At 42.1% G+C, this 17,884-nt stretch overlaps 1 protein-coding gene across 2 annotated transcripts in view; it reads left to right on the top strand.

Annotated features, from left to right (window-relative positions):
* Positions 1-3,840: 3,840 nt before the first annotated feature.
* RBPJ (recombination signal binding protein for immunoglobulin kappa J region) overlaps positions 3,841-17,884 on the top strand; it is a 66,510-nt gene continuing 52,466 nt past the window's right edge. The window contains exon 1 of one of the 2 annotated variants that reach the window (XM_030006124.2): positions 3,841-3,908. In XM_030006124.2, coding sequence (XP_029861984.1) covers positions 3,889-3,908 — 20 coding nt within the window. In that variant the 5' untranslated portion in view covers positions 3,841-3,888. Of the gene's footprint in view, positions 3,909-12,456; positions 12,480-17,884 lie in introns of those variants that run through there. The other variant, XM_030006035.2, reaches the window with a different exon arrangement.

The raw sequence follows: 17,884 nt of genomic DNA on the forward strand, positions 1-17,884 counted from the left end.
GTGCTTATAAAATTCCAGCAGGGCTGTATCACAGTACCTATTACTAGAATGTGTGATTTACACCACCAGATACAAACTGCAACATCTCGAGATAAACCTGCTGCTTGTAATGAAGATTCAGATAACTCTGTGGTACTACTACCTACAATGCTTTTTAAGGTCACTGGATTTTATAAATAGCTAGGATTTTACAAGACACACTATGAGTTATTTTTTGTAAGATGACCGACTCAACCGGAAGGGGACTCTTGTCCCCTTGTGTGTCTCTTACATGCTTGTGCTAAGCACATAAGAGGCATGGGGTGCTTCTACACAAATGGGTGCAGGTCTGTTGTCTTCTCATCTTTCTCTAAGCCAGCGAGGCAGGAGGCAGTTGCTAAATGAGAAGCCAGCCAGCATGTTAGCTAGTGCTGTGCCCAAAGGAATGAGCTTAGGGGAAGCCCAGAGCCAAGGCTGAGCTGGAGAAAGTTTGGTCTGGACTGGTCGAACAAGCTGTTGAAATCAGCCTGGTTATCACAGCTTTCATCCAGTGCTCCCTGCTCCCATCTGCCCTTCTGCTCCAGAGCCGGGCTGCTTGAGCACTGATGGCCAGCAGCTCCTTCAGTACCTTTGGTGAGACAAAACTCCAGGCCAAAAGAGCTCCTCCTCGTCCACACAGAGGGCCTGATCCCTAATGACTCTGTGGGCTCTTGCTAGGCTCCCTGTCTTTTCTCCTTTTTCCGCCTGAAGTAAGATCCTGAGAGGACAGGGGAACCGCACGAATTCCCAAATGAAGCTGCTGGCACCCACTTAGCACAGATGCACAGACCTGGCTCTGTCCACATATGCACATGTCGGTGAATCCAAAGAAGTAGGAGTTGGTCCTGTCCCCCAGTTTACAAGTGAGAGTAAACTGGATTTCCTTCAACAGCCTTCCATTTCGAAGGTGGCTAATGATTGTGAACACCCAGCTGGAGTCAGCTGGCAGAGTGTCTGCTTGGAAGAAGACTGAAGCCCATCCTTTGTTGAACTCACGTCTTTCAAAGGCACCTCCAAGCCATGCTTCTCCAAATCATCTCTGAAGCGACAGGCCTGATTCAGAACACTTCCACCAACCTCAGCAGGGCTTAAAGCAAAAAGTCAAACTACCAACTTGCATAGCAAACACAAAATTTTAAATGGTGCAAACCTTGTATTTAAATTTGTTTTTCTACCTCAGCTCTGGAAGCACTTACATTCATTACAGACCAGAAAGTGGGGCCTAGTTCCCCGAGGTACTAGATGCTTTCAGTTTCCAATAAAGTCAACAGGAATTGCTCACACTCTACTATGTGAAATACAAACTTTTAGCAGCAAGAAGAAAATCCAAGGCATGAACAATATTAGAAAACCCTCTGTGGTTTTATTATCTTTCCTTCCACCAGCTACTCACTAATTTCAGGCTATTGTTTTTGATTTGAATAGTATTCCTGGCCTTTTGAACTACAGATTGTTTATAATCAAAAAGAAAAAAAAAATTCAATCGTTATTTGTTTTATAATGTTCCTCTGTCAGTGATGGAAAGGACTACAATAGTTTCCGTAATTATTAATTCTTTGAAATAATATACCTGCTCCAGTATCCAATTAATCTGGTTATTAATCAAAATGCCTTCTCTGTAAAATATTAAGAGTCTAGACACTGCAGATTATTGTGTGCTATATTTTTAGATTTTCCAGTTTGATTCAAAACACACTAAAAGAGGGGCCCCAGAAAACGACCATCTAGAGACAGTCCATGGCAAATATCCAGAAACCATTCTTAATGGAATGGAGCTAGCACGAGCTGAGATCACTCTTTAGCCTTGGGAGAAAAAAAAAAAAAGAAAGAAAAAAAACAGAGAGATGTTTTTAGGAAGAGATTTCCAAAGGGATTACGAGTTGCTCTTTGCAAACAATACAGAGGATTTCCAGTATGCATTGTGCTTTTGCCGAGAACTGCGCCTATGAGGGAACCAATCAAAGTCCTTTCGTACCTAATGAGGAGGGGGAAATCATGATGGGGAAAGTCCCTTAATGATAGCAAACAATAGCTGTTTGTACAGTGAGTAGAATTACAGCAAACTTTGTTGCCAAGCAATCTCTTAAAACATGATTTTACTCATCTGAGACATTATTCATTGAATTAGTATTAGCAGCGGAGAGCATATGTGGGAGACAAACCCAAAATCATATTCACGGGATTACTAAAATGTTATCTTTTTCCCTAACTTGGGAGACAGCAGAGGTACGGTGGTGAAGTAATAAAAATGATGTGGGTTTTGGAATCTCAGCGCATCTTTAAACCAATGGTGCATTTGTGTTTGAAGTTAGATTGACATGTTATACTAAAGACACAGAGGAAGTTGAACGGACAGGACAGAATCCTTGATGTAAAAGGATTAGTTTTCAAACATGGTCTTCTAATGGATGATCAGACTCTCATGTTGAAATGGTAAGGTTGTTAAATGAACCCAAAATTGGGGGTCTTCTTTTTTTGTTATGTCAAAACGTTGGAGCACATCCAAGTAATTTCGTTTTGCAGATACCTTCTGTTGCCGTGCCTATATTCAGCAGTCTACCATCTGAGAGGACACGAGGTTTGCCTTATTGGTTGGAGTCTTAGCAGACTCAACAATTTTGGTTTGCTCAACAAACGTATCTTACGCATTTTGGTTGCAGATGACAATAAATTATGAGAACAGGCTTTTCATTTAAAACTGATTTTTTAAAAAAGCGATGTAACATTTCTACGTAAGAAATCTAATCGATCTTTCTAATAGCAGTGCCTCTAGATCCCGAACTCCTACCGTTAGTTTTTATTCACTATTTGGAAAAGAATTTCTTTTCCATTTCCCACTGCTTTCCAAGCTCTGTATGAATTAATTTTTGAACTCAATAAACAGGAATGAAAAAGTGCTTAGTCTGTACTGCCCGCCAGAGCCATCAAAAGCAGGTTACCTCCAGTCGGTGGGTTTTGACTTTCTTTACAGCTCTGGTAGGAAACCCAAGCTGCTCAACTGCTACCAACTTGGGCTTGGTTTCGTAGGATTTACGCGATTCAGACAGAGCAGGCACGTCACTTGCAGACAAAAATCCACAAAAGCTCCGGTCTGAACTCCTGAGAGAACATTCATCCTATACTGGGGAAACAAAAACCTCCCCGTCTTCCTAGTACACCCCAACGCCTACCCCAAGCCCCCCGCCGCTGACCGAAGGCCCTGTCTCCCTGCTGAGCGGGGCCCAGCCGGGGCGGGCAGGGCAGCCCACGACGGCGGGGCCACAGCAGGCCCCCACACCGCGGCTGGACGCGCGGGGCAGCCCGGGGCCCGCCAGGCCGCGCATGTGCCGGGCCCGCAGACAGCACGAGGCGGGCGGGCGGCCCCACAGGCGCTTCCCGCGGCGGGGGGGAGGAGGCGGCGGAGGCGGCCGGGAGTTCCCCTCGCCGGCGCTCCCGGCCGATCCCGCGAGCGCCCCGTCCCCGCGCGCTGGCAGCCACCTCTCCCCTCCCTCCTCGCCCCGAATGGTTTCTCCCCCCCGCGCCGCCGCCGCCGCCCCCAGCGTCGGTCCGTCCCTCCCCGCCGGCGGGGGAAGGCGCAGGAGGAAGACGCGCGAGCGGGCAGAGGGAATCCCTCGGTTCCCCCCCCGCGCGCTCCGCTCTCGCGAGAGCTGCCCCGCTCTCCGCTCTGCCCGCCGGCCGGCGGCGCCCCGCTCTCGCGAGAGCGGCGCGGTTCCCACGCCTCGGCTGTTGTGTCTGAGGGGAGAGCCCAGGCGCTGAGTGGGCGGCGCGCGCCGCCCCGCGCGTGTCTCACGGGCCCGCGCACGCGCGCTCCGGGCCCGGGGAGGGGGGCGCTCTCGCGAGAGTAGGAGTTTTGGCGAGAGTTTGTGGAAGATGGCGCCTGTTGTGACAGGGTAAGTGCGGGGGGTTCGCGGCACCGCGCCGGGAGCCGTCTGTTTCTGGGGGCGCCGGGGCGCCGGCTGCTCGGCCCCCGCCCGTCGGCGCCTCTGCCGCCGCTCTGGGGAAGGGAGAGCTGCCCTTCGGACGGCCCGGGGCCGGGCCCCGGGACGCAAGCGCCGGGGGGCTGGGGTCCCCCCCGGGTGGGCGCACGGGAGGAGCACACACCCCCCCCCCCCCGCACCCCGGGTGACGGGCCGCCAGCGGCCGGGCTCTCCGGCGGCCCCCCGGCGCGGAGGTCCCGTCAGGGCTGGGCGCTTCCTTTGCTCTCCTCCTCTCCGGCACGGGCGACGGCGGTCGGGACCCCCGTGCGGGGTCAGCGCTCATCCCGGCTGTGCTCCGGAGGAGTTCCCTCTCTGAGGGCTTCCTGGAGAGCCGCGGGGCCCGGCGGGGAGGGGACCCCTTCTCTGTCGCCCTTCTCTGTCGCCCCAGCCCATCCTGCCGCGGGAGGGGGACCCCCGGGCTCCCTCGGCCGCAGACCGGGAGCGCTCGGACAAAGGCTTCGGCCGCGGCGGTTAGGAGAAGCGGAGCGCAGCGTTCCTGCCCTGCCTCAGCCCCCCTCGGGCGGCGGGGCCCGGCTGGAGACCCCCCGGCCCGGCCCGGGCTGCGGAGCGGAGCGGGGCGGCTCTGTCCCCGTGGCGCGGTGCGGCGGAGCGCTCTCGGTCGCGCCGAGGGCGGTCAGCCTTTGCACCCCCGCTAGCAGGACAGCCCTTCCCTCGGGCTGGGGGGCTGAGGGGCCGTTTCTCGCCTCCCTGCGCACCGTTCCCGGGGCTTTGTTGAGCTTTAGCAGCCTTCCTCCGACTATTCCATTGCAGCGAAGGGCAGCAGCCTCCCCACCCCACTAAGCCGCGCGGGATCATAGCGAGTGATAGTTGCCATCCCTTTCAGCCACGCCGGGTCATGCTTCATCGCGGCTAGCCAGCTGCAGCGTGTGTCACTGTAACAAGTGACACCCTCTTAGCCACCTACAGCTGATGAATAATAACAGATCCACTGCTGGCATACAGTACGCAATCTCACCTGCAGTGTTACATTGCGTATTGCCACCCTCACCACATCTCGAATTCTGCTGCTTATTGTAAGTGCCGTGCCCTTAATTTTGGACTGTGCTGAGCACGTGTGACCTCCCTCTGTGTGCTGAGGGAAGGGACAGTCAGGAGAAGAACAGGCCGTTTCTGTACTCCACCTGTTTGTTCCAAATGAAATCTTGACTGGTGAAAGTACTGCTGCGTCTTTCCAAAACGTGGACCTTATTTTATGATTTCACAGTGTGTCTGTGACCTTCTGTCTTCCCTGTGGGATTACATTGTCTACAGCATTGGCTCTGTGGTTAGAGAGCAACAGCCTGCTTGGGGGTGGGGTGGGGTTGGTGGTTGATGCTTTTGTTCTCATGGAGAAGGTAGCATTATGGTATTTTCTTGTTTTGTTTGGCTGCAGTAGTGTTTCCAATTCCTTACTCTTGTTTGTCGAAAACTAAATCGAAGCTTTTGCTTGATTTCTCTCCTGATAAAGGCGTCTTGCGGCTCATACACGTTTTCCCAATTAAATGTTCTTTAGGGAAGCTGGTCGTGTTTGTTATGGTTCCTGGAGTGTACTATTTTAGAGGTTAGAGTTGAAAGAAGGGAACGAATGCTTTTAAAGTTTGCTATAAGTATTAGTCTGCGCTCTAGTTAGCGATTAATTTTTTCCACGTTTCTGTTAGTTTACTCATCTGAATATTTGGGCTCCATTTCCTTTTGTTTATTGATTATTACAGGTTTGTCAGAAGTGTTCTCGTGTCTGTGATGTTACTTTTATCCCTCTCGGAGATCTGTTAAAATATTGATGATAACGACTGTAGATTATTTATCTTTTTAAAATAAATCATCAAATAATTTGAATATTAGGAAAGACAGCATTTTAACAAGAGTGAAAAAAATAGCGTGTAGTTTAGGATTTTAATGCTAAATTTATTTTTCAAAACCTGTAAGTCGAATAATTCTCTGAAAAAGTAGTCTTGTTTTCTTATTGTTAAATATTTTTAGCGTTGGTAAAATGAAGTCTGTTAACTTTGGTTAATGTTATAGTTAGATTACATTAAGCAGCCTGATCTTTTTATTATATGACCTGTTTTTGGAGTACGGCTCTGATGCCGAGTTGTCGGTGTGTATTAGGATTAAAAATTGATGATACTCCAGTAGCTGAGTTTTTTCAAAATAGTCAGTAAAAGCAGTTTTCTTTTTAGACTGTTCTGTAAAAGCTGACTTGCACAGGAAAAAAAGTGCTTGAAATTAAAAAGCTGTAACTGAAGAATGTAGTACCCAAATACCGCATTGTGTTTTAATGGGCAGCTTACAGTTCTTATGGGTGCTCAAACTTTGAGATAAAGCATATGGCTTTTCTGCAGTCAGTGTAAGCTGAATGTGAAAACACAGGTTTTTTTCCTGTGAAAACTGTATGCCTAAGCCTAAATTATGGTATATAGGTTTATGCTGCGTTGGAATGGAATAGCAGGAGTTCACTGCAGTAATTTGGGGGGGCAGGGTACATCACCAGTTTCTTGTTCACAGCATGCGCCACACTCCTGCTACTTGCATCACAAGGAACGTTTCGATCAAAATTGCTCGTCTGTACAGTATGACTGAACCTAAATTGCACAGTGGCAAAACTAGATATAATGAGAAAGTACACAGAAACATTAAACAAGTAACTGAAAATGAATTACTATTTGAACTATTATTTAAAATGAATTGGATAATTTATGGCTGGGGTAATAGGATAGTATTTTGGGGTTTTGCGGAGCATTTTTGGTTTTGCTTGTGAATGCTTTAGGGAAACTCATCATTTTAAGATGACAATATTAATGAAAATGTTATTTAATTAGAGAAGCACTTTTTGAGTGCAAAACACTTTGTTTTAAATAATTAGTGATATTACAAAAATACCTGTAGGCCTCAATTAGTTTGAAAATTGCTGTGCTAGGCCTAATACAACCATATGACAGAGAGAATTTCTAATCCTAAGAACTTAATTTTGTGTTATTTTAAAATGACATAAAATATGGAATGGTGTCTTCTCTGTAGCCTGGGACAACCTGATCTTTTAAAATACTAGAAAATAATGCAAGAAGCCATTGCAAAAAACCCTAGCAAAGATTCCTATACCAGCAAACAAGTGAACAAAATTTAGAAAGGGTACATAAAAATGATAAATGCTAGGTATTGGTTTGAGTACTAGATTACCAGTGAAAACCTCTGTAACAGCAATATACAAGGTAGTATTTGGGTTATTTTTCAAACAGGCTGAGAAGCCTTGATAAAGACGAAAACAACTGAGTGGGCTTATCACTGGTATGGTATTTTCCATAGGCACTGTAAAGTAGAAAATTGTTTTAGTAACACTTTTCTAAGTATCAGACTACTGAAGTTGTGTGTCTGAATTAGTCATCCCAAAGTTTTGTGGTTAAGAGGTGTTTCCTGACCCAGAATACTTAACGATTTAAGGGTAAGGGAAGACATATCAGATCTGTGATGACACAGGAGAATGTTTGGCATCAGTGCAGTGAATTTTAGCGTAGTCGGCTAGGTGTGCCAGCCATCTGGTCGGTTTGTTTGTTTGTTTTTAATGAGCACTATGGAAAGACTTGTAGGAGGTTTTTGAAAGAAGAAGGTACTGCTTTGTGGAGCTCTCCCAACCACGAAGGCAACAGAAGAGAAGTTCAGAGATGAAAATATAACAGTTTATTGAAACTTTAACCTCATCTACATCCTGATTAGTAATTTTAGGATGAGTACGTTGACCAGTAAGGGTCTTGAAGTAGAGAGTGAAGTGGATGTTGCTCAAGTGATGGGGTGGGGGGAGGAGGAGACTTGTGTGATCTGACCTTAGGCTAAAAAAAGCTATCTAGAGAGGAATGTTCAGAATAAAGAGAACAGGGTCAACTCTGGATTTTGAAAGATGAAGAAGGATGCTTCACTAGTTCAGATGTAAACTGCTGTGGTCACAGGATAAAAGTTAAGCTACTAAAGGCATATCTTAGTGATGTGGTGGGCATTGCCAAGATCTCAAAACCAGCTTATTTCTAGGACCTATAGAGAACCATGGTGTGAGGGGCTGATGCTTAGTTAAGAGTCGTGGAAGTTAATGACTTAAAGTAGTGGAAAGGAGACTGAAGCAGTGATAGAGTTAGACCTGTGTTTTGTCTATGCTGAGACTGAGCTGATAGTGATGCATCTGTATGGAGAAAGAAAGACGCAAGCTGAGGTGTTAGCTTGAACAAACACAGGAGATAAGAAGTAGAAAGTATGTTGCTGATTAAGGGCAGGGAGGTAATAGTTGAATTTGAATCCTGGCCCTGGATAAAGTGAAGGAGAATGGAAAGGGATGCAAGACAGAAACCTATTAAATGATTCATAAAATGGTACAGGTGAATGAGGAGGCTCCTTCAGGAGGACACACTGAAAGAACAATTAGAATAAGGGGTGAGTCATGAGAGCAACAATGCCAAGGAAACCAGGGAGAATTATTTCCGGAAAAGAAGCATTGCTGGTAGTCTTGGGTGATTGACAGGTCTAGGAAGATAAGAATTACATAGTGATTCTGAGCTTTATTATAGGGTTAGGCTGCAAGAGATGTTAGTGAGAATGGTTTCAGTGAAGCTCAAAGAGCGGAAACGGGATTATATAGACTATAGGAGTAGAATCGAAGGATGGGATCTTCAGGCTACAGTTTTTACTGTCACTGGAGGTTTAAACATAGTGCTTATTAAGATTTGAGTAATAGCGTAACTACAGCTATTGTATTGTATATATGCACATGATGAGTGTTAAAGGTTGGGAAAAACTCATTTACAATCAAATGAGTAGATGGTTTTGTGTGACTAACATTTAAATCATTATCAAGGATCATGTCAGTGTCTTTAAGTCTGGCTATTGGGAAACCTTTGTGAGCACTATATTCTTGAAGAAATCTTCTGAGATGCTTGCAGATATTCTTTTAACCTTTTGTAGTTTCAGTAGGAGCAATTTTATGAAGTTAAGCTCTTGATTTGGATTTCATTTGCTTTCGTTGTTTATTCATTGTATTAAGTAGCTCTGTCATTTCTGACTTATTCTGGTTGATACAGAGCACAAAGAAACTTTGAAAATAATCTTTTTATAGCTTGATTTCTCCATAAATAATCTGTAGACTGTTTTATTAGGCATAACGTGTGCATTTTTTACTGCTAGTTAAAAGGCAATATCCTTTGCTGATATCTCATTGCAGAGATAACTCTTAAGTATGCTATTCTGTACTATGAGTTGCATAAATGATCATGGGTTTGTGAATGAGAGAGAGTTTCTTTCCTCTGACTTGCTAGTTTCTACTTTGTGGTATAATTCATTCTAGGGTTGTTTTTCATTATTTTGAACTTAAGCAATGTCTATATTTAAAAAGAATGTGAAAAGAAGCTAACGTAGCCTATAACTACTTATAAAGTCTTCCCGAAAGACCTATGGTGCCGTCATGGGTAAAGATTTTGAAAAAAGGTTTTATAGTTAGTAACTCATTTTTGGTGAAGAGTACAGTTAAGGTGCAATACATACCTATTCTACCCTATGTTTGTTTTTTGATAAAATCGAAGAGTGAAATTGTAATTTTAGGTACATATTTTATACAAACAAGTACTCTATCATATGCAATACATTTGAATCTCTATTGGGAATGAAGGATGTAGTTTACAGAAAATATTAGTTTCACATTTGGAGAGCAAATCGTGTCAGCAGAATTTTGGTTTCAGGACATCTTTTCTATGTTTGCAATACCTGCCATCCTAAATTCTTTGGATGTTAATTGCAAGCATGTTATTAACTGACCTATATGGCACTGTAATGTGCTGAATCACTGCCTCCCAAGAGCATTTCACAGGGAAGATGTACTTTTAAGTGGATTTTTTTTAAAATTTACGTTATTGAAGTATTTTTAAAAATTGAGCAATTGTAGTATCTGCCTGCTTTTAAAGAGTTGCTTATTTTTTCCTATGTATTTAGGTGAAGAAGGGAAAAAGGTAAATGTCACTAACTGTATTGTCAGATGAAATCTTAATTCTGTTGACAAAACTGGGTATGCTTTTTAAGTCTGTAGTATTTCAAGGCAAGTTTATAATTATAGGTGTAAAATTATATTCTTGATCTTACTGAACTTCCATTATTTTTGTGTGGAAATGCTTATAATGTTCTAATATTGTACACTTTTCATGCTTGTCTTGAACATAATTGCAATAATTAATAATAAAGATTATATGAGGCAAGGTAATAATATAGAATTATGGTTACCTCTTTTCAATGTAAAAACTCAGAAAAGGAAACAGCCGATAAATTTCTTTGAAGAGAAAATTATTAATAGAAAGTAGCAATTTCCATATCATTATATTCTTACTGAGTCTTGGAAAAGTAAGTGCTAAACTTAGAGTTTGACATTATCTCATTTCCTGGGGTTCTACTTATGTTGTGGTGCTCTTTACTCATAATTCACGCGTGTGTGTGTATTTGTGGTTGCTACCATTTAAAAAAAAAAAAGTTAAGTATCCTTTACAACCTAAAGAAACTCTCTTTCATTGTCTGTTTGTGTGACATCATAGGCCACTTTTCAGAGCCTATCTATGCTATTTAAAATAACTTCATTTTCTGAAAAATACTTCATACTCTTCAACTGAAGTTTAGTTAGCCAGATAGTGATATATGGCCATGTATCTTCATGCTCATTTGCATGTAAATGCATAAACTACATATTTGCAGTGGTAAACTTTTACCAAGAAAGGAAAGAAGGTAGGGGTTTCGGTATGTCGTGTCGCAGTTTTACATCCTTACAATAGACAGAGGCTATAACTTTACAAGGATAAACACTATTTTTGTGTTCCATTTAATAATTTTTGTAATTTTTGAAAAGCTTGACTGATCTATAGAACTTTACCATAAGATGTAATCATTGTAATATTTTCCTATTTTTATTAATCAGTTTATTTGATGAATGACATGCTGCTGGGGCATGATTTATTCTTTCTAAAGCAATCTGAATATTTCAGTCAACAGCATGTTTCTTCAGCAAGTTTGTGAGGCTCTTTTTTGAACATGTCTTTTTATGTAGGTAAGTCTTGAAAACGTTGTTGAATATAAGTATATATTTCTGTAATTATTTAAATAAAGTTGTTTTGATTGCTTTGCTTGGGAAACATGAAGGCATTGAGATGGTTGTGTTAAGGTATAACTTTTCCTGATTTGTTTCTTATTGAGGAACAGGAACTATCTTCTTTTCATTGTAGTTGCATGACTAACTTCTATGCAGTGCCATTTAATCAGTATATTTAAAATCCAGAACACTTTTTCTAATAGGCAACAAGCTGTATTGGCAAGTGGTCATTTTTGACTGCTCTGTGTGACATTACACCCATTACTTCATTTAATTTTTCTGCTTCTGGTAGGTGAGATTCAAGGGTATATATTGCAATGGGTCCTAGTCAGTCTTTTGATTGTTAGTGTAATTATTTATAGTTATTTGAGTAGCAGAGGGAACATTATGAGTATGCACAAATGTAGACATTTTCTGTATGTGCCAGAAAAAAAGTCTTTCTGCTGGTATTCTTGATAACATTGCTTGGTCTGTAGAACATTTCATCTGCACTTTGTTTTTTTCAAAGCTACACTTGTGGCCTATTTCCAGTGTGTGGTGCTTTGGGAGATTACCAGGAAACTTGGTATCAGGATGAAACTTGATCAGGCAGCCATGAAATTCAGAACTTTCTAAGCCTGAGAGAGGGAATTGAATTGTGTAAAATACTGGTCCAAAATTTTTGCCGGACCATAGAAATGGCACAGAGTAAAAAATACTCTAGGCAATATCCTACCTTCCTTTTCCTGGCAGGTCTTATTTTAACTCTATAATTTAATTTTTCTGGGAGCAGTGGCAGAGGATCTTGCAGGCAGTGTTTGTTTTGCAAGCTGTGGATTAGGAACGGCCAGTGTAGAAAATAAGGTTAAACTTGTTTGCTCAGCAGAAGAATTTGTGAAGCTAAGCTTTTATCAGTTTTTGATACAGTGTGGGGGTCTCTGATAACAGGTTTCTGCTTTCACCATTGTTCTTACGTAAAGGGAACTTCAAAATGAAGGTCTAGAGAGTCAGAGTTGCTTGCGCTCACTCTGAATTTATGCCATTGCGGAAGAGTTCTAAGGCCTGGCATAATAGAATAAATAATAATTAAACTTACTCAGTTATTTTATTGTTGTTGTTGTTCCAGCCATCTGCGTAAAAGCCCTTCATGTCCTGAACATGAAAAAACAAGCACAAAAAACCAGTGACTTGCCAAGGTCAAACGCAGAGTCCGTGGAGAGGTGGAAATAGAATCACTGTCTCCTGATTCAGTTCTCGTTAGTCTGTGTGGTTATAGGCTGTTCGCTGTTCTGAGTTTGCTGGGTTTTGACAGGTGGCATCATGTCTTCTCTCCTTACTGCAACTGTGAAAGATGGTCAGAAGATACCAGACTTTCTTAGGTTTTTAATCGGCGTAACAGAAAGGTATGGTAAGGAAGACTAAGAATGACTGTATTCATAAGTAATGTATTTTGGTAATAGTGAGGGATATTAGAATAGACACTAGAGAGATGCTGCTTTTACATGATTGAAATATAAAAGCACTGAATAGGCCATGACCAGTGGATAAATGTGGCACGAAGAAAAATGAAGTGGTACTGAAGTGTGCTGTAGCCATGTCTTTATACTACTGAAGAAATTATTCTGTATAGGTATTTATTTTTAAAATTCAAAATATTTTACCACTTTCCAAATCAGCCAGCCAGATCTGGCTTCAGTAGTGAGTGTAAGAATTCAGAGAAGAAAAAGCTTTATTGAAAGACTGGTGTTATTCTGCATGTGTGTGTTTCTTTTCACGCTCTCTTGGTTTTGTAGTAGATGTACAGTGATGACTAGTAAAATCCTTAATAATGTAATATCTTCCAGAAGTGAGGGGGATATAGCAAAACTATTCTGGACGTGTCTTTTCTGTCCAAGTATTTTTCTTGCCAAATCTTTTTCTTCTGCTGTTCAGCACTTCTTTGCCAGCACTAAGTCCTGGGGTGTTGTTTTTGGTTTGGTTTTTTTTTTTCTTTTCCTTTTGCATTCCAATTTTTTTTTTTTTAGTATTGCATGGTTGGTGTTGGTTTTGGTTTGTTTTGTTTACATGTGCATTACAAATCTCTCATTAATAAGCTATGCAGACCAGTTAATCAAAGTAAGTATTTGGGATCAGACTTCCTCTTTGGAAGAGGCTTGTAGCACGCTTGATGCATTGTGACAAACTCTTTCAGTCACCACAGATAATACTGACTTTGAATCCTAATCATGATGTAAAAGTTTGAGAGATCTTTGTATGAATGCTAAATTTACTAGAGTGGCTTCCAATATTAATTGTTTTGCTGCTGATTAAGGAGGTGAATATGCCTCTTAGTTTGTGTGCAAGAGCGATAGAAGAATGTATTATATAGAGACAGAAAATAGGTAGTTCTCTAGATGTGAAGTAATTTTTGCCATAAAGGTCATCAGAAGCAGGAAAGTTAAGGCATAAGAACTTACTCTAATGTCTATTTTAATTAATAATACAGATGTTGGCCAGGTTTATGTTCAGTTTTGATAATACAGTAAATAAGATTTGTGTTTGCAGTGCTTATGTTTAGATAGCAGCATTCTCAAAATACTAAGAACTGTGTTAAAACAAATGTGAGAACTATGCTAAAACAAACGTCAGAACTTTTTGCATTTTTATTTGCAATGGGCAAAATACCTGTGTTTCACAATAGTTAATGGGCAAAACAAAGATGTCATTATGAAACAATGTTTAAAAAAGGTTTTACTCAGAAGTTTTACTCAATATGAGCTTGTTGAAGTGATAAATCATAGTTCAGATGGTAGCAGAGGAAAAGTGGACCAGGCTCTTACAGTCATTTGGAAGTGTTGAAGGCTACTAGAAAGTACAGGACAACTCTTTTTATTGCATCCCTTGAGCTGTAAGGATAATTGTTGTTCTTTTCAACTAGCTGCTGCATCTACATGTAGAATCACAGAATGGTTTGGGTTGGAAGGGACCTTTAAAGGTAACCTAGTCCAAGTCCCCTGCAATGAGCAGGAACATCTTCAACTAGATCAGGTTGCTCAGAGCCCCGTCCAGCCTGACCTTGAATGTTTCCAGGGTTGGGGCATCTATCACCTCTCTGGGCAACCTGTTCCAGTGTTTCACCACCCTCGTGGTAAAAAAATTATTCCTTAGATCTAGTCTAAATCTGCCATCTTTTAGTTTAAAACCATTACCCCTTGTCCTATTGCAACAGGCCCTGCTAAGAAGTCTGTCCCCATCTTTCTTATAAGCCCCCTTTAGGTACTGGAAGGCTGCAATAAGGTCTCCCTGGAGCCTTCTCTTTTCCAGGCTGAACAACCCCAACTCTCTCAGCCTGTCTTCGTAGGAGAGGTGCTCCAGCCCTCTGATCATTTTTGTGGCCCTCTCTGGACCTGCTCCAACAGGTCCTTGTCTTTCCTGTGCTGAGGGCTCCAGAGCCGGACGCAGTACTGCAGGTGGGGTCTCACCAGAGTGGAGTAGAGGGGCAGAATCACCTCCCTCGACCTGCTGGCCACACTTCTTTTGATACAGCCCAGGATACGGTTGGCTTTCTGGGCTGCAATCGCATATTGCCAGCTCACATCCAGCTTTTCATCCACCAGTACCTTCAAGTCCTTTTGCGCAGGGCTGCTCTCAATCCCTTCATCTCTCAGCCTGTATTGATACCAGAGGTTGCCCTGACCCAGGTGCAGGGCCTTGCACTTGGCCTTGTTGAACCTCAGGAGGTTCACATGGACCCACTTCTCAAGCTTGTCCAGGTCTCTCTGGTTGGCATCCCATCCCTCAGGTGTGTCAACTGCACCGCTCAGCTTGGTGTCATCTGCAAACTTGCTGAGGGTGCACTTGATCCCACTGTCTATGTCATTGATGAAGATATTAAACAGTACTGGTCCCAGTACGGACGCCTGAGGGACACCATTTGTCACTGACCTCCATCTGGACATTGAGCCGTTGACCACTACTCTCTGGAGGTGACCATCCAAACAATTCCTTATCCACCAAACACTCCACCCATCAGATCCGTATCTTTCCAATTAAGAGAGAAGGATGTTGTGGGGAACTGTGTCAAAGGCCTTACAGAAGTCCAGATAGATGACATCTATAGCTCTTCCCTTGTCCACTGATGTAGTCACTCCATCACAGAAGGCCACTAGGTTGGTCAGGCAAGATTTCCCCTTGGTGAAGCCATGCTGGCTGTCTCGAGTCATCTCCCTGTCCTCCATGTGCCTTAGCATAGCTTCTAGGAGGATCTGTTCCATGATCTTCCCAGGCACAGAGTTGAGGCTGACAGGTCGGTAGTTCCCAGAGTCCTCCTTTCTACCCTTTTTAAAAATGGGTGCAATCTTTCCCTTTTTCCAGTCACCAGGGAATTCATGTAGCTTTTGAGACTGCAGTAAATAAAAAGGTGACCTCAGAAGATATGCTGAAGGTACCTGTCAAGACAGTTTGAAACCAGTCCTTGTGTGAGTGTTCCCTGAATCTAGGCTGAATTTCCATACGGAAATAAAATATGTAAGAATGAACTCTCTGGACATATCCAGTGGTTTTTGAGTGTTTCATCCAGGTAGTTTTTCTGGACAAAATCTTTTTATGTTGTTCAATACTTAGCAAGCAATCAGAAAAACTGAACTGACTCTTACCTGTTTCACCTTATTGCTGTACGGCACTTAAAATTAGCAGTAGACTGGTTAGACTTGTCAGTTTGCGTAGTCATGAAAGTCACATTGCATCAGTTCAAATTTGAAAGTTTATCTTTTTCAGTTAGAACAGTTCTTGAAAAACCCAAAAAGCAACAGACTTGTTTGCCAGAAGTTATTAGGCAGTGATGAGTATTACATCTGTAGAGATAAGAGGCTTCTTCACTTACTGGAAGTTTTTCTCTATGCTTCTGGTGCGTAGGATTCAAATTGTGGATATTGTTGTTTAAGGTACTTTCTTAACATAGATATTACTGGTGGCACTTTTGATACTTTCTCTATTATATTCAGTATTCTCCTACTTAATGTCCTGATTTTAGGCTATTTCCTTCAGTAATGTTACTACTTTTTTTTTTTTTTTTAATGGAAGATACTGTTCTACCTGTGTCCAAATTGCTTTCCTAACTAATATTTTCTCCTTTTTGACATTAGTTGAAAAATTTGTATAGCCACTGCTTAATATCCTTTTCCTCTGATTCCAATTTAGATCTAGTCAATTCTGCTTCCTCTTGTTATATATAGAGCATATTGAAATAATGTTGGGGTTTTTTATTTTACTTAGTTGCTTTCAGTCTTGTTCTCTCCTTAATTTCATGAGCAGCCCTCAATTAGTTTTGCTTCTACATCCACCCCCCTTTTTTTTAATGCAGTAGTACACCAGAAGACTTTCTCTCACCTTTTTTTCTGTGAAGTTTCTGTGTAAGCCCTATTCTCTTTGTTCCTGGGCAGTTTGTGTTCACCTACCTTTGTCCAGAGCAGTGCTTCCAGAGTGCTTCCCAACAGTGTTGCTCCTTACTCTGGATCTGTCATGTTCCCTTTTTTCCCCCAACGTCTGCTGTCACTAGCCCTGTAAGGCTTGTGGTGTGCTTAGAGCATCACCACCATTATCTACAGAATGGGGAAGTCACTGTAACTACACAACCAATGTGATAATCTAACAACTGTATGTTTTAAGTCAAATACAAACCCTGTTCCTTGCTTTTTGGAACTTGGAGCTTGGCCATATCAGTGTCTTTGATCATGAGAGGGGATGTCTAATGAGCACTGGTATTCTGCTTGTCTCCCAGCTAAAGAACTGGTGAGGATTGGAATTCAAGAACCCTAGATATCTTGTGAAATAAAAGACAAAACATTGATACAGAGAGATGAGGAAAATTAAGTTATGTGGGGAGAGCCAAAGAAAGATCCTAAGTGTTAATATTGTGAGGGCAGGAAATGTGTTTTGGGAGGGGTAGGAAGAAGACATAGTGGAGGATCACTTTATTTTGGAGGAGTTTCATTACTTCCTTTTACTACCCTTCTCTCAAGTATATGGGAAGCTATTACTATTTTGTTACCCTTTTGCTGCTCCAAGAGGGATGGATAAAATAGAACTTTGAATGAATTCAGAGACTGCAATCTGTTGCTAGTGGCTTTGTAGGGAGTATATTGAAAGCTGTGAAGAAACAGGACACTTTGTTCTTACTAACATGGTGTATTTCTAAAGCAACAGAACTGGGAGAAAGGATTGTTTTTGAAGTGATGAAAGCAAACAAAGTAAAGCTGAGACCAGGTTTTGAAGCTAAATTCTGTAAGTAAGCATTGCCCAAAAGGAGGGTGGGAGTGTGTGTGTGTATACAGATAAACTTCAGGTTGTTTGTTAAACAGCTTTGTTATACAACTTGAATTAATGTTTACTATACAGAAAGTTTCTCCTAACATAAGATGGGTTAAAAGAGCATGTGTAACTTTCTGCATAAAATTGTAACTTCTCTTTTTGCCTGGTTCAGTGGTTGAATACAAACGTTAGATTTGCTTTTCATAATACCTTTTCAGAACCTTAGAGAAACAGTGTTCATACTGGGGTCTTCTAATATAGGTTAAAAATTACCCGTTTGATTGAAAGAGTTCTCTCCCACATTTGTTGTTCTCATTAGAGAAGGCATCTTTAGTAGTTTGTAGATTTTTGTGATGCACTTGTCCTTGTCTGCTATTGTTGCGTCACAAAAAAAATACGTATTTAAAAGGTTAACATAAAGATATTCCTGAAGTAGATGTGTAACACTGGTGCACTTTTTTTTTCAACAGTGAGCCTCAGTTTGCTCTCAGTTGATTAAGAAGCTCATGTAGTAGCCCTT

The sequence above is a fragment of the Aquila chrysaetos genome, chromosome 1, assembly GCF_900496995.4.
Source record: "Aquila chrysaetos chrysaetos chromosome 1, bAquChr1.4, whole genome shotgun sequence".
NCBI lineage: Eukaryota > Metazoa > Chordata > Aves > Accipitriformes > Accipitridae > Aquila > Aquila chrysaetos.